The sequence below is a fragment of the Sus scrofa genome, chromosome 1, assembly GCF_000003025.6.
Source record: "Sus scrofa isolate TJ Tabasco breed Duroc chromosome 1, Sscrofa11.1, whole genome shotgun sequence".
NCBI lineage: Eukaryota > Metazoa > Chordata > Mammalia > Artiodactyla > Suidae > Sus > Sus scrofa.
The window spans coordinates 196,120,032-196,142,700 of NC_010443.5; the positions used below are offsets into that span (position 1 = coordinate 196,120,032).

Genomic DNA, 22,669 nt, shown 5'->3' on the forward strand with positions numbered 1-22,669 from the left:
AGGGCTGGGAGTAGGGGATGAGAAATATGATGGTTAAGGGATATTGGTTATTATCGTGATTAACCTATTCTAAGTTTGACTGAAGTGGTATTTGCACAACTCTGTGAATATACTAAAAACCTGTGAATTGTATGCTTTAACTATGCAAATTGTAAGGTGTGTGTTATATCACATTACTGTTTTTAAAAAGCAATTAAAATATATGATGGGAAATGGAAAAAAAATAGGGGGGAGGGGGTGCTGGATCACTTTGCTGTTCAGCAGAAACTGAAGGAACATTGTAAATCAACTAGAGTTTAATAAAAAAATTTTAAAAGCAATTATACTCTGTAATGGCTCTTAACTAAACATTCAAAAAATTATTTAAAGCTGTAAATAAAACTGAAAGTTGTATCAATATTGTCAATATGAGCCATAGAAAAATATGACTATTAACAGTCATGCACCTCTTATACATTTAGAATATAATTTAAAAGATGAGAAATAACTGTAAAATGTCCTAGTATAAATGTACATACTGTCGCTCCATGCTGGCTATCTCCTGATTATCTTCTTTAACCTATAAAGGCATAAAAAGAAAATAGTATAAGGAACATCATTAGGAAACCATTCATAGACTTTTTTCTCCCACAGGAAGAATGGTAACTGATATATCCATAGCTATCCACATGACACCATAAGGTTAATATATCTTCAGGCCTGGATCAGTTTACGTAAGTATCTAGGATTTGTGACCCTATCTTCCTACCCATGCTCTCCTGCTACCCATCTCCAACCCACACAAAAGGTAGGGTTGCCAGATTTAGCAATCCTTGCTATACCTGAATTCCAGAAAAACAGTGAATAACTTGTGGGGTACCTATATACCATGCAATATTTAGAATGTACTCATCATCCTTGCACATGTATTTATTCTAAAGATTATTCATTGCTTATCTGAAATTTAAATTTAATCATTCATTCTGTATTTTACCTGGCAATCTGACCCCAAGATTACTCTCTCTTCCCCTGCCTTCAGTGATTTCTTTCCAAGGAACTTCAGAGTTTCTTGATTTTAATACTTTTCTAAAATGATTCTAATACTTAAATAACTCCTAAGTTGATCCCTAAGCTTCTTGCAAACCCTTTGGATTCACTCTAAAACCACAAAGGCATCTCATTTGTAGGTTACTGACTGGAACAATTCCCAAATATAGAAGCTCCTAAGGGCCCAGCAATTAGGGCATCTCAGGATAAACAATAGGCTCAATTAAAGCAGCCTCAGGATATTAAGCTACTGAACACAGGTGACACAACCTGATGAAATACTGTGATTCACAGGACATTTTAACTTCATTCACTTCATGGAGGCATTGATAGAAATAACTATATAAAATCATCACCCTTTGGGCACTTCATTTCCCAAATACAAGGCCCAACACAAATAATGGAACAGATCTTCAATAGTATTATCTAATTATTTACTGATCAATAAAAAGTTTTAACTTTTCCTTATAAGGATTTAAAACATGAAGAAAATTGCCAGAATATGCATGAAGATCACATAAAACTCTGATTTAATCAAAAAACACTTTATGTGAGAAATGACCTTTACCTAGATTTTCTTGGTCAAGGAGTTCATATTAATTTAAGTGGAGTCCACTTTTCACTGTTTTTTAAGACAATAAACTTACTTGCTTCCAGTTCAATTCACATGCCTTAAATAAAACAAACTGATACATTTACCAAATCCTAACATATTAAAATAACTATATTTGTTTTCCCACCTGCTTAAGTAATCTATCTCTCTCTTCCATTGGAGATCCCATGCTTTTGTCTTCTGCAATCATTTGATCTCGATGGGACTCCAACTCATAAAGTTTTTCATGCAGCAATACAGCCTCCTGTTTTACCTGGGAGTGTGCTATTTCCTGAAGAGAATAAAAAAATTGCTTTAGTATTTTATCAAAAACTATTCAAATAGGCTTCAGGTTATAATACTGAGGACAAATTTAAACCACCAAAAGAAACCAAGTATCTATAGTACTCAATAATCCTACAAAGCACACTTCTAAACTAGAAATAAATTCCTATATACTTTCTTTTTTATTTTTTAAAAAAACTTTTTATTGTAGTTGCTTTACAATATTCTGCCAATCCCTACTTTCATAAGCTATTTTCAGTCTAAGATTCACAAGATGCTGGTAGCGTAAGTTTATTTTATTTTCTAAATATAAGACCTAAACAAAGATAAAGACATCTCTACCAATAGGAAGATAATAAAAGAAAATATCATGATGTATGTACAGCTTTAATCATAATATTCAATCCAAAGTCCAAAGAACTGATCTCTAGAAATTATTTTCCTCTGAATAGATCAGATATATGCTTTCCTACAATGTTATAGGTTGAATTATATCCCCCCCACACATATATTGAAGTCCTAATCTCTAGCACCTGTGAATGTGACCTAATTTCAAAATGGGGCTGTTGCAGATTTAATCAAGTTAAGTTGAGGTCATTAAGGTGGGCCTTAATCCAGCATAACTGCAATCTTTATATAAGAAGATATAAAAACAGAAACACACAAGGAGAATGCCATTTTATGATACAGGTAGGGAAGGGATGCAGCTACAAGTCAAGGAAAGAATTGCAAGGATTGACATCTACCACCAGTAGCTAGGAAGAAGCAAGGAAGGACTGATTCTACCTAGAGTCCCAAAGGAAGCAAGTATCTACTGACACATTGATTTCAGACTTTTAGCCTCCAGAACTATAAGAAAATTTCTGTTGTTTTATGTCACCGTTTGTGATACTTTATTATAGCAGCACTAGGAAACTAACACACATGAGTAGTATAGTTATGTATTCACCATTGTTCTACTGTTCATAAAGAGAAAATGAAGGAATGTGATAATTTTTAAAGATAACCAAAAGTGTTAGGGATGGTGGTGGTGGTGGTAGTGATGATGATGATGATAATGATGAAAATTACATTTGAAGTTGTTATTTATTGAACACGTTTTGTGCTAGGCACTGTACTCCAGATTTTTTATACACTATCTCTAACACTCAAAGCAATTCTATAAGATATCATTATCATCTCTGTTTTAGAGTGATAAGGAAACATGATCTGAAATCTTCCCTTTTGCTTAATCACCTATAGATATGTTCAAATTACATCTTCATAAAACTGTTCCTGAAGACTCAAGCTTATGTTGATCCTTCACCTGATTTATTTCACATCCCTATATAAGAATAAGCAATACTTAGCACAGCAGTGAATACAACAGATATTCAATAAATACTAGTTGACTGATATTTGATATGATTCTTGAAGAACAAGTCCCTCCCACCACCACCCCTCCAAAAATCCACAAAGGAATCTATCTAAAGTTAAATAAAGTTAGGACTTACATTTTCTTGATTTGAGAATACTATAATTTTTTTTAAATTCACGTAATTTTAGCCATATGTGTGCTGATGCCAAAGAGCAGTGGCATCAATACAAACACTAAATTCAAGGTTAGATCTCACGCCTCTTTCTATTGAAACTAAATCTCCCAAAGAAATAAGACCTGACTCACTCCTATATACCCTAATGAAAGATAGTGAAGAATTCTGAAAGCTGATTGTATTAATATTAATTACAGTCCTTATTCCTTGAAGCATATTTTATTACCATAGAGACCAAAGAAAATAAAAATTATGTGTACCCACATGTAGAAATTGGAAACAGAAAATTTTCTTAATATTTTTAAGCAAATTATTTTTTTCAATAGCAAATTTTCAAAAGAATGATTACAAAAGGAGTTCCCGTCGTGGCGCAGTGGTTAACGAATCCGACTAGGAACCATGAGGTTGCGGGTTCGGTCCCTGCCCCTGCTCAGTGGGTTAAGGATCCGGCGTTGCCGTGAGCTGTGGTGTAGGTTGCAGACGCGGCTCGGATCCCGCGTTGCTGTGGCTCTGGTGTAGGCCAGTGGCTACAGCTCCGATTTGACCCCTAGCCTGGGAACCTCCATATGCCGCGGGAGCGGCCCAAGAAATAGCAAAAAAAGACAAAAAAAAAAAAAAAGAATGATTACAAAATACTCATGTTTATTTCTTTTGCAAGGTAGATGACGGCAATCTTATTTACAGTTATTACTAATCCTATCATCATGATAGATATCAGAGGAAATACATAGGAATACATAGGAAATCAAGAAAAGCAGGCAAGAGTTAATGCAAACAGTATATTGAGTTGCAAAGCTCATGAGAAGGTAGTTTACAGAAAAAGAAATTCACTGGCCAACAAATATATAGAGATACTCAACATCTTGCATAAATTAAAACAAGACAGTAATTTTTAACTATTAAAGTAGAAAAAATGGAAAAGGTGGATAAGCATGCTATTAATAAGTATGGGGGAAATAAGCACTCTCATACATTAAATCTAGAAGTAGAAAATGGAATAACTTTTTTGGAAGGCAATTTGTCAATGTCACAACATTTTAGAAGTGTGTACTTTTTGCCCCAAGAAATTTATCTTGAGATATAGTCAAAATAACTTTGCAAAGGAGTTCCTGTTGTGGCACAGTGTGAATGAATCCAACTAGTATCCATGAGGATGTGGGTTGGAACCCTATCCTTACCCAGTGCGGGGGGAGGATCTTGGCATCGTTGTGAACTGTGGTATAGGTTGCAGACGCAGCTTAGATCCCATGTTGCTGTGGCTATGGCTGTGGCGTAGGCCTGCAGCTGCAGCTCCGTTTCAAGCCCTAGCCTAGTAACTTCCATATGCCACAGGTGTGGCCCTAAAAAACAAACCAAAAATAATAATAACTTTGCAAAATGTACAATAAAATGTACGTTTTCTCTATAACATTGTTTTACAATCTCAAAAAACTATAAACAACCTAATCACCTACAAGGCTATGCTATATATAGTCATACAATGTAGTGATACAATGCAGTGATTTCAAATAATGAGGTATATAGATATCTTAAGAACTGATCTCAGGAAGTTACCATTGTGGCTCAGTGGTAACAAACCCAACTAGTATCCATGAGGATGTGGATTTGATCCCTGGCCTCCCTCAGTGGGTTAAGGATCCAGTGTTGCGGCGACCTGTGGTGTAGGCCACAGATGTGGTTTGGATCCTGCATTGCTGTGGCTGTGGTGTAGGCTGGCAGCTACAGCTCCAATTTAACCCCTAACCTGGGAACTTCCACGTGCTGCAGGTGCAGCCCTCAAAAGAAAGAAGAAGAAGAATTGATCTCAATAAACATTCAAGAGAGAATGTTAAGTTTTGAAAAAAAAGGCTTCAGAAAGCACATCAAGTGTAAATCCCACTTGAGGTTTTCCATAGCAGTAAAACCAAGATAGGATTAAAGGATTGTTGTGAAGATAAAATGAAAATGCTGGTGACATATGTAGAGTAGTAGTAAGCACTCAATAAATGTAAGAGTAATTCTGTCTGGAAAGGGAGAAAAGAAATAGGCATTTTTAGTTTGTGGGTACTTCAGGACTGCAGAATGATTTCTTCTATACAGGGCAGGAGTCAGTAATTGAATCTACTTTATTACTAAACTATGATATTTGTGGCCCTGAATAGAAAAAAAGTTATTATACTCCTATTAATAAATTGATAAATAAATATGTACCTAAATAAGTTCTATTAACATATTTAGCTAAATTATATTTTGTAACTAAGTAATATGAGAACTTTTGATTTTATACTTACAGATTCTAAGCTCTCTTTTTTCATGTTCAGTGAATCTAATTGCTGCTGAAGTGTATCTATTTCCTAAGAAGGGGGAAAAAAGCAAATATGTAGGTGAATTACAGTAAGAATAATGTGTTTCTTTCTCAACATTTCAAATATTAATTACAGAGTAAATTCTGTAAATATTTTCAACCAATATCTTGAGTTGACTAGAATTTATTAACATTCATTATTTCTATTTTTGCCAATTTATTTCATTATTCCTAAAAACTTTGCCATAATCTAACTTTAAAAATAATTTATGAACTTGTCAAAGGCAGCCAGACAGTGAAATCATCACTGTGTTCTGAGAATATTAAATACCAGAAGACTTCAAATTAATGGTGTTAACTGTTTAAAGTTATAAACATATAAAATGAATCTGAAAATTAAGGAATCTGTGCACATGTATACACTTTGTTGTATAGCAGAAATTATCACAACATTGTAAATCAAATATACTTCAATAAAACTTGAAAAAATAAAAAAATATTCTTGATTTTTTAACCATGTTTTCTTATCTTTTGCCTAATTTCTCTTAAGGCAAAGACCTATAGCAATTTACATGGCCCACTCTTAGGGATAATATGCATGAACTGTTTACAGTTGACCCCTGAACGAAACAGGTTTGAACTGCACATGTCTACTGACATGTGGGTTTTCAAGAAATATGTACTGCAGTGTTATTCCATCCATGGTTGGTTGAATCTGTGGATGTGGAACCACTGAGGACGAACAACCAACTGTACACAGATTTTGGACTGCACAGGGGTTGGCATGCCTAACACCTGAGTTGTTCAAAGGCCAACTTGAAAAAAAATCACTCTGCAATATTAGCTATATTTTGACAGTATTTTGGTATTTCTATAATACTCTTCCTTCAATGTTTCACTATATTTTATTAATCCTGTCACAAATGAAAAGTTATATTAAATTGTGAATAAAGGACTATCAGAGAAACTAGAACTACATTCATTACTGGTATTTGTGGGAACTAATTCTCTGTTCAGGACATGTGTTTGGTTAAGGGACATCTGTGCATGAAAGGGCACTACCTTGCAATTCTGAGTCATCACCATGACTGAATGTTGGGAGGATTCTCAATATCTCATTAGCAGGCACCCAAATTGCTTATTGAAAGACCATAGTTAGGGAATAAGAGCTATTCAAATTAAGGACACAGCAAGAAAAATACTTGCTTTTTATTAGGTAGGAAGAAAAGGAAAGAAAGTAAATATCCATATGACTCTAATGTATGAGGCTTTTTAATATTTTCATTAAAACTTTGTTAAGGAGTTTCCATTGTAGTTCAGTGGGTTAAAAATCTGACATAGTGTCTGTGATGATGCAGGTTTAATCCCTGGCCTTGCTCAGTGGGTTAAAGATTCGGCTCTGCTGCAAGCTGCAGTATGGGTCGCAGATGTGGTTCGGATCTGGTATTGCTGGGGCTGTGGAGTAGGCCTGCAGCTGTAGCTCCAATTCAATCCCTAGTCTGGAAACTTCCATATGTTGCAGATACAGCTGTAAAAAGAAAAAAAAAAATAGTTCATTAAAAAAGAGAAGTGTTCATGTATCTTTTATTACCTACTAAAATGAATGATGCATAGAACTAAATAATACAATAAAAGCTAGGTTATCATACAGTATAAGAAAATGAAGTCTTCTAGATGAGTGTTTCCCAAAGGGAAACATCCATATGAATCATATGGGGACCTGATTAAAATGAAGACTGAGCAGTAGGTCTAGTCAAGCTCTCAAGGGATGCAATGCTGCCCACCTTCAGCCCACATTTATAGTAGTAAGACTGCTATATGGCGGGCACAGAATAGTAATCAGAATTACCTGCAACAATTTCTCATTTGTGTTTTTCATTTCTATGTACTTGACTTGGTTTTCAGGAGACATATTTTTGATAATGTCCTCTGCTGCTTTTTTTTCCTGTTCAATTTCTTCTTCTACACTTCTAATTTGTTTTTCCTTCCTGAAATCAAAAGTATGCAATATTCCTCTTACTATATTGGGGGAAAAAAATCAATTAACTTCACTTAGTCTCAATGAGATAGGATACTTAAAAGATATTCAACCATAGTTCAAGATCTAAAAAGTCCTTGTAAATGTACACAAAAATTCTGTTTGACTTGTACAAAATTTGGTCCTATCAACACAGACATACCTTTCTCTTCTCAATCCCCTAATCCTCTATTTCCTATTCCCCAGTTTACTTCACTTTCTTATAAAAAAAGACAAAGAGGAGTTCCTGCGGTGGTGCACTGGTTAAGGCATCTGTCTAGGAACCATGAGGTTGCAGGTTCGATCCCTGGCCTTGCTCAGTGGGTTAAGGGATCTGGGGTTGCCATGAGCTGTGGTGTAGGCTGCAGACGCGGCTCGGATCCTGCCTTGCTGTGGCTCTAGCGTAGGCCGGTGGCTACAGCTCCGATTAGACCCCTAGCCTGGGAACCTCCATATGCCTCGGGAGTGGCCCAAGAAATGGCTAAAAAGACAAAAAAAAAAAAAAAAAAAAAAAAAGACAAAGGTTATTACAGAGAATCCTTAAAGCTTTATACATATGAGTTTGGATTTGCACTTTTTGTTATCATACCCTCAAGACAAATAAGACAGTTGAATTTTAGAATAGTGGTTTTCAAGTATCTTTTAGCCACAGAACTGGGGAGTAGGGAGAAATACAGCACAATTTGATGTAGAAATTCATAGCTTTAGATTAACAATATGTTTTACTTAATTTCCTTTTTTATCTATTGCTTTAAAATTGATATTTCACATATTATCAGCTAAACTTTAGTACTGAAAATAATGAGCTAATTTTCTTAAAATATAATAGGAACATTACAAATATAATCATATAAGAGGTAGTAATTAAATTAGTTATAAACAATAACAGTCTTTACCATATAATCACAAGAAATACAAGTGATATGCCACTTATTACCTATGCAAGATCAATTATCAATAGGTAGAAAAAAATTCTGCTTTAAGATGAATTCTCAATATCATAATTTTCTACCTTAAGTTTTGAAATATGATTATTTTATTCAATCTCTTTCAAACATAAGTATCAACTTTTACAGTTTTCACAATCATTAGCTAAGCCCCATAGATCTACATATCCCCTCCGCACTTTACATATTCATACTCTATTACCAGAATAAGAACATCTAAACTTAGAATTTTCCTACAGACAACATCTCATAAGAACCAAATAAAAGTTGAACATCATGAAACAGACAAACTAGAATTTCTATTTATTTTTGTCTCATTGTTGAATAGGAAGTGATGTCCTCATTTTGAACCTCAATTACTATAGCATAATAAATGTGTTTGCTGCTTCTACAATTTACATGGATGTATGTATGGGCTCATAGAAACTTCAAGCAGAGATTATCTATTTTAATCTCTTTGTTTCATAGATTAAGGACACTGAGGCCCAGAGGAGTTAACCTATTAGAATTAAATTATTCTGAACTCCATGATTATTTATTACCAACAATGAATCTTAACCATGTTTTTGCCCAATACATGTCCTAGAGTCAGATGGGAACTAATGTTGTAAAGTATTCCGTTTTACAGAGGGCGAGTTACAGCACAAGGTAGGTAACTGATTTTCTGAAGACTAAACAATGGCCAAGGGTTGGGTCTTTTGATGCTTTGAGCAGTCCGCTCGTGTTATAACTTGGTAGTAAAACCACCAATGATGGTGTCATAAAAATGAGTAAACAACAAAGTTGAAACTCAGTGGAATATAAAACTTGGAGGTATCTTTTCAACTTGAATCTTTCTAAATACAAAATACCTTTAGGACCAACACTTAAATTATTTTAGCAATATAGATATATTCAAAGTATGCATTCTCAATATTATATACTTTAACTCACAAAGTAAATTTGTTAATATTTAAATTTTTCAAGAGCAATTAAGAAACACAAAGGTTACGCAAACCACCTTACTTGTTACATTAAAAAAGTCAAAGATGACTTTAGGAAATTACTCCTCTAGTCAATCTTTTGCTAAAGAAGTCTAGTTTCTTTTCTTTCCTTTTTTTTTTTTTTTTTTTTTTAATCACCTCTTCACTGGGTACAAAGGTTAAAACAAAGTGAAGTGCAATCATGTGACACTTTTTTTTTTAATGGTGTAGAAGAAAGAGAGTAGATTCCTTACTTACAGAGACAAAAGAAAAAAAGCAAAGGTAAGATCCTATATACTTAAAGGTTTGATGGTGGTTGTTGAATTTTTTAAAGTCATACTTAAATTTGTTAAGTCTATACAAAAATCTTTGTCTTTGATAAGTGATAAAAGAGTAGGAAATATCATTGTATTTTCATAGGCTCTGCCTTAGACATTTAAACCTGTGACATGGGCCAAATTATTTTTCTTTTGGAAAAAAAAAAGGTTTCATCTGGCCTATCAAATTTATAAGATCTTTCTACTTTGAAATATGTTAATCACAGAGCATTCTGAAGTGATGTTGACTTAAAAACAAACTTATAAGATGAAAAAATACTGACCACCAGGTGATAGTTGTTGAGACTGGGTAATGTCTATTTTCTTACATTTTCTTGAAATTTTTCATTATAAATTTTTTAAATTTGCAAAGAAAAAAGGGCCTATAAAATGGTTAATTACAAGAGAGAATTTAATTGTGAATTATTACCTGATTCCAATATAATACATGTATTCTGACATAGATACCTAAAATATTTATTAATGGCAAAACTATTTTATCTACACTTTATGTAACAAAACCAAAATAACTGCATCATTTTATTTGATGGTATATAATAGTCATATAAAGTAAATGAACAAAAACTCCTCAGAAATTTGTCCTTGAACTCCATTAAGAACATTGTTTCTTTTTCAGTATATACCATTTCCTTTTGCGTAAAGCTTTTTCGTAATGTAGGTTGTGGGCTATGTAAAAGGGCACTTAATTTTGCAAAATAACTTTTTAAAAAACTGATATTGGAGTTCCCGTCGTGGCTCAGTGGTTAACGAATCCAATTAGGCACCATGACGTTGCCGGCTCAATCCCTGGCCTTGCTCAGTGGGTTAAGGATCTGGCTCTGGTGTAGGCTGGCAGCTATAGCTCCGATTAGGCGCCTATCCTTGGAACCTCCGTATGCCGCGGGAGTGGCCCTAGAAAAGGCAAAAAGACTAAAGTAAAATAAAATAAAATAAAATAAAATAACTGATATTCCATTTGTTCTCTAATTTTTGCTCTCTATTTTTAATCACTAAACTCAAACCCAAATATCATTTCAAAATACGTTTCAAATGGAGAAAAAAATTACAAAGGAAGAAAAAGGCAATAACAATTATTTCCTTTTAAATCAACTTTTTAAAAATGGTAAATTAACTCAAGGACAATTTCTGCATAATCTATCACCTAGTTGGTCTGTTGATATGACATCTTCAAGATAGTTAACAATGAGCAAATGCTTCTAAGGGTTTTTCTACTTAGTGCTGTGATGATCAACATCCATTTCCTCTTCTAATGTTTCCCCTCTCAAGACATACATATACATGAAAAGTGCCATGGACTGTGTGGGCTCAATCAATGCCCTTTCATAGCTTTAGACCTAATAATTCTTTAGATTTGTTGACTGCTTTCTTGTACAGAATCTACCAGAAGCTCTGAGTATACATAGTTTCTAACTCTAAAATTTATCAAATAGAAAGAAAAAACAATTCCTTTTCTAACCTTTATGATTTTACCTACTTAAGCATATCAGAGAAAACAATTATTAGTGTTAAGTATATGATAAAGTTAATAAATACAAGACAATTCTCTGTCTCCATTTCTACAAGGTCTCATAGTCCTGCATGATCTCCTTTACCTTCTCAAGCTGATTATATTCCACATTAGCTTTTGGTTCACTTAATTTTCTTTGTACCCTATTTGCCTCCTTTAATGACCCCTATCCTGTTTATCTCTTAAAAAAAAAAAATAGCACTTCTCCCTTACCACTACCTTATCCACATGGGCATTCTACAAGAGACCTCGATAAGGCCTTCACTATACCACTGAAATATAGAAAGAGGAAGCTGCTAGAGATCTCTAAACATGGGTAAACTACCTTTTATATATGATTTAAGGATTCCCCTTTTGTGGGCAATATTCTGGAATTAGTGATAACTTGAATTCATTTCTTTTTTTTTTTTTTTTTTTGGTCTTTTTGTCTTTTTGTTGTTGTTGTTGTTGTTATTGTTGCTATTTCTTGGGCCGCTCCCGCGGCATATGTAGGTTCCCAGGTTAGGGGTTGAATCGGAGCTGTAGCCACCGGCCTACGCCAGAGCCACAGCAACGCGGGATCCGAGCCGCGTCTGCAACCTACACCACAGCTCACGGCAACGCCGGATCGTTAACCCACTGAGCAAGGGCAGGGACCGAACCCGCGACCTCATGGTTCCTAGTCGGATTCGTTAACCACTGCGCCACGACGGGAACTCCTGAATTCATTTCTGATTCTAAAAGGGATTCTATTAAGATCTACAGCCAAATTGTAAAATCTAGAACACTGGCTTTTTCTTAAAATTTTGCCATGGAAAGGAAGAAAGTGTAAAGGGAAGAAATAAACAGATTATCAAATTGAAGGCAATGAGGAAGTTAACTAGAATACACCAAATACTGACATAACAATATATTCCTCATTGCTAATGTGGCAACAGGCTTTAGTAACTTGAAATTCTTGTTCACTAGTTTCCTACTTCCCACTCTGACTGAATACATTTTCCCTAAAAATCACAATCGACTAGTTACAACAAATGCTGTAAAGGCTCAAAAGACTAAATTTTAGAAAATCACTAAGAATGATAATAGGATATATTCATATACATTCAAACAGATCATTCGTTTGCAGCACAGTTTCTAATGCTGACTTTGAGAAAACAGATTAAAAACAGGAAGCATCAAGGTCATAGGATGACTAAATGGAAAGTACTTAGCAAGAAGAATTTATTCAAATAAATGGCATTTTCCAGTTAATCATGGCATGCTGAAGGTACCCACTAACTTTGATGCCTGCCCCAAGCCATACTAAAATGAAAATAAAAGGTAATACGATGTACATAAACTCATAAAGATAAAGAGAATGGAAGAGGGGGAAACAGCAATAAAATCAAGAAACTAGAAGGTTAATAGTTAAGTGGACGCTGACTAGGAAAGCAAAACTTTCCCAGACCAGCAGTGGGGAAAGCTGAGAAGTCACCTGACTTACACTGCAGAACCCCTAGTGGCTCAGAAACTGGCAGCATCAGATATTCTGGAAGTAGAGAAGGAGGGGCTGAAAGACATTTGAAAGTCTTTCTTTCTGCCACTGACCAGCCAGGTAAAGTTCCTCTCCAACGTAAGCAGAAGAAAAAGGCTTTTTTTTTTTTTTTGCTTTGGGGAAAATAAACAGAATCCAACACTAGGCACAAGTGACTTCAGGGATGTTATGCCACAAGCAGGGAAAGTAAGTTAAAGTTTATATACTAAATAATTTGATAAAGCCACCTTTTCTACCACTCAGCTCTCAGAATGCTGGCCACTTGGCCTCATCTTTTCAGGCAGTAGATCAGAAAAGTTGGAGTTCCCGTCATGGCTCGGCAGAAATGATTCTGAATAGCATCCATGAGGACACAGGTTTGATAACTGGACTTGATCAGTGGGTTGAGGATCCGGTGTTGCTGTGAGCGGTGGTGCCGGTCACAGATATGGCTCAGATCTGATGTTGCTGTGGCTTTGGTATAGGCCAGCAGCTACAGCTCTGACTGGATCCCTAGCCTGAGAACTTCCATATGCTACAGGTGCGGCCCTAAAAGTGAAAAAAAAAAAGAAGTCATTTTGGGGAATCCAACCAGCCCAAGAGAAATCATCTAAAGACAATGACATTTGTATATTCACCAAGAAAACAGTCCATCAAGTTAACTCTACAGTAAAATCTAAAATTAATAATACTCATACAAATGCAGTTTCCAAGGCTATTCAAGGAAAAAGAAAACAACAAAAGATATAGCAAGAAAAAGCATTCATACCACAGTATGCTACTAAAAAAATTTTCAGAGAACAAAAAAAGCTTTTAGAATTAAAAAGATAACAGGAAAAAGAACATTTTAATAGAAGAGTTTGAAAATAAAGTTGAGGATAGCTTCCAGAAAGCAGAGCAAAAATGCACAGAGATGAAATGTAAGAAGAGTAAAGATAAAAAATTAGAAAATCGGAGTTCCTGTCGTGGCGCAGTGGTTAACGAATCTGACTAGGAACCATGAGGTTGCGGGTTCGGTCCCTGCCCTTGCTCAGTGGGTTAACGATCCGGCGTTGCCGTGAGCTGTGGTGTAGGTTGCAGACGTGGCTCGGATCCCGAGTTGCTGTGGCTCTGGCGTAGGCCGGTGGCTACAGCTCCGATTCAACCCCTAGCCTGGGAACCTCCATATGCTGCGGGAGCGGCCCAAGAAATAGCAACAACAACAACAACAACAAAAAGACAAAAGACAAAAAGACAAAAAAAAAAAAAAAAAAAAAAAAAAAGAAAATCATCCCAGGGGGTCCAATACCTAATTAGAGGGGTTCTAGAAAGAAAAGCAAATTTTTTTAATGAGGAAGAAAATTATCAGTACTATCAAGGAAATAATTCAGAAAATTTCCCAGTTTCCACATTGGAAATGCCCATCAAGTACCCAGCTGCATGAATGGAAAGACTTTCACAAAGAGTCATGAAATTTCACAATACTGATTTTAAGGCTATATTGAGGAGTTCCTATTGTGGTACAATGGAAAGGAATCTGACTAGTATCTATAATATCCATGAGGATGCGGGTTAGATCCCTGGCCTTGCTCAGTGAGTTGGAGATCTGGCATTGCTGTGAGCTGTGGTGTAGGTCACAGACGAGACTTGGATCCCGTGTTGCTGTGGCTGTGATGTAGGCCAGCAGCTGTAGCTCCAATTCAACAATTCGACCCTTAGCCTGGGAACCTCCATATGCCACAGGTGTGGCCCTAAAAAGCAAAAAAAAAAAAAAAAGATGTATTGTACGACACAGAGAATATAGCCAATATTTTATAATAACTATAAATGGAGCATAACTTTTAAAAATTGGGAACCACTATATGTATACCTATAACTTAAATAATATTGCATAGCAACTATACTTCAAAAAAATAGCTTTGGGGTTTGAGGTTAAGGGGCGAGAGACATAAAAGGATCAAGAATTAGAAATGCATAACATCACAGTTCTTAACAGAAATAATACAGTCATAATTGGTTGAATCCAGATGTGAAACCCATGGAAATGAAGGGCCCACTGTATTCATTATATTACACCATTTCATATAAGGGACCCAAGTATCCACAGATTTGGTATTTGTGGGGGCTCCTGTAACCAATCCCCCATGGATACTGAGGGACAACTACACTAGAAACCCAAAGACAATGGGGCAATGCCATCAACATTGTGAGGAAAAATTATTTCCTACTTAGAACTCTATTTCTAGCCAAAATATCTTTCAAGGCCTAAAAAAAATTTCCTCCTATGAACCTCCTCAGGAAGCTAGTGCAGGATGTTCCACAGAAAAAAGGCAGTAATCCAAGACAGGGCATTCTAGAAAACAGGACTTTAGTAACAACGACAACAGAGAAACTCTATGATGAGGGTTGAAGGAGAGTGGAAGTCAAGAGCCGTGGTAGTGGGCCAAATGATCAACTCATCCAGATCAGAGCATGGCAGCAGGCTCTGGGAGAGACTTCTTTAAGCAAATGAAACAGAGTAAATATCTAATATGCATGAACTATTGAGAGATTTGCTAGGAAGAGTTTAGATATAAATCCTTGAAAAAAAAAAAAAACCTAAGTACATGAAAAAAAGTGCAATTAATTAGAGGAAAAAAAAAGGGTAATAAACCCGTTACAGGGCTCAGTCATTGATAGCTTTATCTATATCTGATAGTATAAACTCTGAACACTTTTCTAACCCAAAATACAAGTGACTATGTTTAGAGAGTGAAGACACAGCTTTTATATACATTTGATGTATTGGAGGTGAAGGTAGAAGTGTTTGAAAGAAAGCTGAGGACTCTCATCTCCTAAAGTGCTAAGTCAAAGGACAGTATAAACAGATAATGCCTCAAGTGGAAAAATCAAGAAATAGTAATATAAGATAAACTTAAAGTGGAAAAATCAAGAAATAGTAATATAAGATATACTTAAAGTGGAAAAATCAAGAAAGAGTAATATAAGATATATTTAAACAATATAAGATATACTTAAAAATATTTCTCTGGACTTTGTTTTGTGCACATGTACTTCAATTGTTTTAAAGTTCCTCTCAATAGATCTGGGAACTAATGAGACACCTGGTAAAACACTGTTATCTTTCATGCTCCCCAGGAGCTTTTGGGAGGGTGAAGGGATATTTACTTGATTCACATTTTATATATTTTAGGAAAAAATAGATTTAAAAGGGGAAAAAAGGAAATCAAAATGTCCTCAAAAATGTCTAATGTTCTAGTCTCCTAATGAGATGTAAATACCCTCTTTTCCATCAGGCCTGTGATATGAAAACCATAAGCATCACAATATTGTTTTGGCTGCTCTCCATCCTATTATTATCAGATGAAAGCCAGACTTCTAAAATAGTAAGTTTTTACAATCAAGGTGATGAAAATATTTTCAAGGGCACACTTTGTGTAAATTTAGTAAAATATTCCAAGGCAGTAAAAGAAAGAAAAAAAAGTTCAAGCTATCAAAATGAACTCTTTAGTGAGCTGTGTATACTCAAAACATGGGATCTCTGAGCTAGATTCTAATTTGACAAAAGCAGTTTTCATTTTTTTAAAAAAACTGAATTCTTTGAAAGTTGATTAAAGGAGAAACCTGTGGAATTTCACTATGAAATTGAGATTAGTTACAAAACATGAAAATCATGCTTTAAAATGTAGGGAGCATTTTAAAAAATCACTATTTGAGGGAAGTTGCTGTTACATTATTAATATTATTACTGGGGGCACATTTCAACTGCAAAAATAGTCAAAACAAGAACTATTTCTTTGGCTCTATATCCATGTAAGGAAAGCACTTCTTCATGTTGCCTGGCACATTAAATCAAGGGAAAGGGAGTGGGATGGACTGGGAATTTGGGGTTAATAGATGCAAACTATTACCTTTAGAATGGATAAGCAAGAGAACCTGCTGTATAGCACTGGGAACTATATCTTGTCACTTATGATGGAGCATGATAATGTGAGAAAATGAATGTATGTATGTGTGACTGGGTCACCTTGCCATAGTAGAAAATTGACAGAACACTGTAAACCAGCTATGATGGAAAAAATAAAAATAATTTAAAAAACAAAATACATGGCTCAATTTCTGTTACAAGATAAATATTTTCTTTTAAAACACAAAATTTTGAGCTGTTAACCCTATAGAATTATTATTGAATATTAACTCATAATTATTTAAAAGTCCTAGGTATAGTGTGGGGCTATTAACCCTATACAGTTATATATTGATTATTTTGTAATTATGTAAAAGGTCTAGATATAGTGTGGGTAGCTCTACTGACTTTTTAAAATTACATTATTATTTCCTCATTATAAATATGAACCTTGCACACTGAAATACTAAATAGGTTAAAAGAATTTTTATTTATCATTTACTTTCACATATACAAATGGCAATATGCCAATCTTTTTTCTTTCTCTAATGACTATGTGATATTAGTTGGATGATACTTGAATGACAAAATAGAATTTTCTTGGTCAATTATATATATCAAAATTTCCTTAGTCTTCAGTATTCCATCCCAATATAAATAGTATTTGCTTTACCTTTTTCATATTTTAACACCAAAAGATTAGATTTTTTTTTCTACAGGTATTTCCTTCCCATACCTAATTGCCTGGACATGAAAATTTGGGAAATTCTGTTAGTATTCCTCCTTATTAATGCATTTCTAATTTTCTCTCTTTTAGGAAGTCACGTATAATTACACTGCAAAGAATTATACTTTGATTCCAGAGAATATCAATAAAGATGTTACTATACTTGATCTCAGTTATAATCAAATTACTCTGAATATTACAGACACAAGGGTTCTACAGACTTATTTTTTACTCACTGAGCTCTATTTGATTGAGAATAATGTCATTATCTTACATAATAATAGTTTTGGTAAACTCTCCAATCTAGAAATCTTAAATATTTGTAGAAACTCCATCCACATAATTCAACATAATGCCTTTATAGGCTTAAATAAACTAAAACAGTTACATCTCTGCCAAAACAAAATATTACAACTGAATTCTGATATATTTATACCTCTAAAAAACCTGATACTACTGAATCTGCAAGGCAATTTGATAAGCTATTTTGATGTACCACAACTGTTTCATCTGGAATTCATAATTTTATATGGAAATCCATGGAACTGCTCTTGTAGTCTACTGAGTTTGCAAAACTGGTTGAATACATCAAATGTGACACTAGGTAAGCAATCATAATTTAGTCAAAACCAAAATGTGATTGATTTTTGGTTGTTCTACCCCAGAAAAGTCTCTCGTTTCATGTCTTAAGGAAAAGGAAACTATTCCTGCATAAGAGGAACAGGAAGAAATGCTGAAAAGCAGTTGTTGAAGAGGTGCTCTTCCTCTGCCTCTTTTTGAAAAAATAAAGGAGAAGAAAAAGTATATATGTGATACTGTCACTTTATATACTTAGTTTGTAGTTTTGATACACAAAACTCTTTTTTTTTTTTTTTTTGGTGCCACATCATATGGAACTTCCCAGGCTAAGGATCAAATTGGAGCCCCAGCTGCCAGCTTACGCCACAGCCACAGCAAAGTAGGATCCAAGTTGCATTTGCGACCTACACCACAGCTCAAGGCAATGCCAGATACTTAACCTACTAAGCGAGGTCAGGGATTGAACCGCATCCTCATGGGTACTAGTTGGATTCGTTACCACTGAGCCACAACAGGAACTCCCACATAAGACTACTTTTTAAAAATACTTCCACTTTTCTTAGGCTATCCTGTTGGAGAAAAGGTGAAAACAGGTACCCTGCTTTCTAAACTGCTCAACATGTTCCAGATGCTCAACCACAATTTTAATCATAACATCTTTTCTAACACAAACAAACTAGACAGTAAACAGATACTGCACTTAAACTATATTTATAAAATAGCTTAATAAACGGAAAACGATGTGTTTCCCCCATGGTGTGTTGTAGGCAGATACAACAGTTTCTTTCTTATATCTTTAATGATAACAGATGTCCAAAAATTTGATGGGAGTTCCCGTCTTGGCTTAGCGGAAACAAACCCGACTCATATCCATGAGGATACATGTTCAATCCCTGGCTCCCCTCAGTAGGTCAAAAATTTGGTGTTGCTGCCAGCTGTGGTGTAGGCCAAAAGCTGTAGCTCTGATTCAACGTCTAGCCTGGGAACTTCCATTATGCCATATGTGTGGCCCTTAAAAAAAAAAAAATATTATTAAAAGACGTCAGAGTTCCCATTGTGGCACATTGGAAACAAATCTGACTAGTATCCATGAAGATGCATGTTTGATCCCTGGCCTCGCTCGGTGTGTTGGGGATCTGGCTTTGCAATGAGCTGTAGTGTAGGTTGCAGATGCGGCTCAGATCCTGCATTGCTGTGGTTGTGGTACAGGCTGGCAGCTACAGATCCAATTCAACCCATAGCCTGGGAGCTTCCATATGTCACAGGTGCAGCCCTAAAAAGCAAAGATTAATAAATAAATAGATAAATAAATAAAACAATGTCAACATTAATAATTATGATTACTAACTATAATAATTTTATTTTCCATAATAAATCTTATTCTTTCTAATTTACTAGAAAATGAAAACATCACCATGTGTAGCTATCCAGATATCCTGAACCGCTACAATATCAAAATGGTACCTTACGAGGCTAACTGCTACTCAAAATTTCCTTCACCTATAACTGCAGACCTTTATCATTTTCAGTCCGTTAGAGATTCAACATTTAATAGCTCTTTGAACAACTTAACAAGTAATTCAGGTAATGTACTGGTTTTCAATGTTAACATTTCTGAGGATAGCATACTAAATAAACTGAGGTAGTTTTCATTCTTTTTCTGCATTTTAAATTTCTGGAAACAATGTAAAAGAACAATTCCTCCAGTAAACAAAAGATTTACAAGATAGTGGGTTTCTAAACTAGGCTCTGTCAGTCAAATGTCTGTGACTCTATCAGTCAAATGTCATTATGCAAATTATATAACTTCTCTGAGCCTTGGTATTGACAAGTCACATCACAATTCTTAATAGGTATAAATTTCTTAATTTCTTATAAGATATATAAATCAATAATGTCCCTAAATAAACAATACCTGCAAAGATAGATAGCTTTTGTGGAAAAAAGTATCCTTTTTCCATATTATGAAATATCTTTATTGTAGTTTTAGTAAATTTTGCTTAAAGCAAAAACTATGTACATTTATTTCTAATACCAATTATTGGGGAGTTATTAGGACATGTAATTATGATTATTTAATTTTATTTAATTTTTGTCAAATTAACAAAATTCCCCCAATCTCTCTTTCTCATTATTCCATTAAAGAACATGAATCTCATGGAAAAAGCTGGACTCTTCTTATTGGTGTTGTAGTCACTGTACTGGTGACTTCACTCCTCATTTCGATTGCTATCAAGTGTCCCGTATGGTACAATTTTCTGCTTAGTTATAATCATCATCGCCTGGAAGAACATGAAGCAGAAACCTATGAAGACAGTTTTACTGGAAATCCAAGTTCTCCTTCACAGATACAAGATACAAACTCTGAAGAAACTACAGTAATATTTGAACAACTGCACTCATTTGTGGTAGATGATGATGGGTTTATTGAAGACAAATATATAGATACTCATGAATTACATGAAGAAAATTAATTTCTTTCAATATTTGACTCTTTTAAAAATGTTTCCAGCTCACTCACAGTTTAGACATGGAGATTTTGATATGTGATATAGTAAACTGTAGCTAGTGACATTCATATTAATTGCAACCCACATAAATATCATAAAATCATGTTCTTGTCATTGATTGTGCAAGTAAATCCAAATACAGTAAGTGCCACTCCTTGGTAGCTAACATTTAAAATATTAGTATTACTAATCTCAGCAGTATTCAGGAGATCACATATAACAGGATAAAAAGGCATAAAGTAAATTATTAATTAAAACAGGTGGATCCTCAAATTAGACATTTGATGTAATACATATTAAATTCAAGTTTTACTCATTTGAATCAGTAAAGAAATAAAGATTTTGGATTTTTATCATGAGTCAAAGTGAATAACGGATAATTTGAATCGACAACACACTAAGATTGATTTTATAGTCACAATGAATTCACAGGATTGGGAAATGCTTTAAATTTTTTCAAATGCTCCCTGAATAGGCACAACAAATTTCTGAAAACTTAGTAGTAAGTTAAAGCACAGGCATAATGTCTAGGCATAATCGCTAATAAATTACTATTTTAAATAAAGACTCTCATCACAATGCATGATTGCCACAACTAAATAATATGGTAGCTTCCAAAGTTGGTGGCTTCCAACTGAATAATATGGTGGCTTTCAAATTAGCTATGAATCTTGTTTTTAAAAATACCTATTTCCGTCTCTCTTTGGGAGATTTTTATTTGAATTGCTCTATGGTCAGTTCTTCCGGATTCTGTACACAGAGCAGTGTTTCCCAAATTGTTTTCTATAACATTAATTTCCAGAGAGACATTCAGAAGTATTTACAAGATGGAGGAAAAAGGTACATGGTCAAACTAAAATTACTACAGGAAACACTAGGTTTAAACAAAGTGAAACAGGCTTCTTCTTTTTTCTTTTTTTTTTTTTTCTTTTTGCTATTTCTTTGGGCCGCTCCCGCGGCATATGGAGGTTCCCAGGCTAGGGGTCCAATCGGAGCTGTAGCTGCCAGCCTACGCCAGAGCCACAGCAACGCGGGATCCGAGCCATGTCTGCAACCCACACCACAGCTCACGGCAATGCCGGACCGTCAACCCACTGAGCAAGGGCAGGGACCGAACCCGCAACCTCATGGTTCCTAGTCGGATTCGTTAACCACTGCGCCACCACGGGAACTCCGAAACAGGATTCTTTATTACAGGACTTACCCAAGACTTTACTAATAAGATAAATTGTTCTCTGTTCTTCAAGAGCAAAGTATTAAGAATCTGCTGAACTTCCTTAAAAAAATCTTTTCTTTGAGGTATGTCTCCAATAGCTAGCTAATAACATATCACAATAATGATCCAAAGAACACAATGGCCTTGAGACTATATAGGAAGAATCTAAAGTGAATTATTTGCCAATTCCTTATAATCGATTGGCTACAACCATAATTTTAACAACTTAATGCAAATACTGGCAATAAAAACTGTAATAAACCTATTATTTTTACCTTCCATATGTGGGGAAAGTGAGTATATTTATATCTTTTAGAAAAAAGATTATCTCTAAAACACTGAATATATTTATAGATTAAAAAATATGATGTTTTAGATTTTCTTCAACATGACACAGGTAAGGGAAATGTGGCTAGCAGTGTGGATAGAACAGTGTCGGAAAAAAGCGATGGACCTGGGAGATGGGTGCACAGGAGTATATACACTCTTTTCTTTTCAGGTATGTTCAAATTTCTCTGTAACATAAAGGTTTTAAAATGTGTATGTACGTGGTGGTTTCCTAGAAAAAGAGACTAAAAATAATTTAGATGTATATTATATTCTAACAATAGTTATTTCCAAGGTTATATCAAAAGTAAATTCAGTTCAAATGTCTACTAAGTAAATAAAAACTGTTCCCTTGTGAAATAAAACAACTGACTCATAATGCATATTTGTTTATATTTAATGGAACATGTTTTCAATAAAGAATATAAATACTTATGTG

At 34.7% G+C, this 22,669-nt stretch overlaps 2 protein-coding genes across 4 annotated transcripts in view; one reads left to right on the plus strand and one right to left on the minus strand.

Moving 5' to 3' along the window:
- The window catches only part of IFT74 (intraflagellar transport 74), an 89,383-nt gene that overhangs the window by 35,534 nt on the left and 31,180 nt on the right, over positions 1 to 22,669 (minus strand). For all 3 annotated transcript variants that reach the window (XM_013986009.2, XM_005654488.3, XM_001926143.5), the window contains exons 9-12: positions 7,569 to 7,707; positions 5,706 to 5,768; positions 1,767 to 1,910; positions 519 to 559 (exon numbers count right to left, since the gene is read on the minus strand). In XM_013986009.2, coding sequence (XP_013841463.1) covers positions 519 to 559; positions 1,767 to 1,910; positions 5,706 to 5,768; positions 7,569 to 7,707 — 387 coding nt within the window. The remainder of the gene's footprint in view (positions 1 to 518; positions 560 to 1,766; positions 1,911 to 5,705; positions 5,769 to 7,568; positions 7,708 to 22,669) is intronic.
- Positions 9,785 to 22,665, plus strand: LRRC19 (leucine rich repeat containing 19). The gene is made up of 5 exons (XM_001928301.4): positions 9,785 to 9,927; positions 16,261 to 16,350; positions 17,689 to 18,202; positions 19,576 to 19,761; positions 20,323 to 22,665. Exons 2-5 carry the CDS (start codon positions 16,270 to 16,272, stop codon positions 20,649 to 20,651), a joined length of 1,110 nt encoding a protein of 369 aa, XP_001928336.1. The 5' UTR covers positions 9,785 to 9,927; positions 16,261 to 16,269; the 3' UTR covers positions 20,652 to 22,665.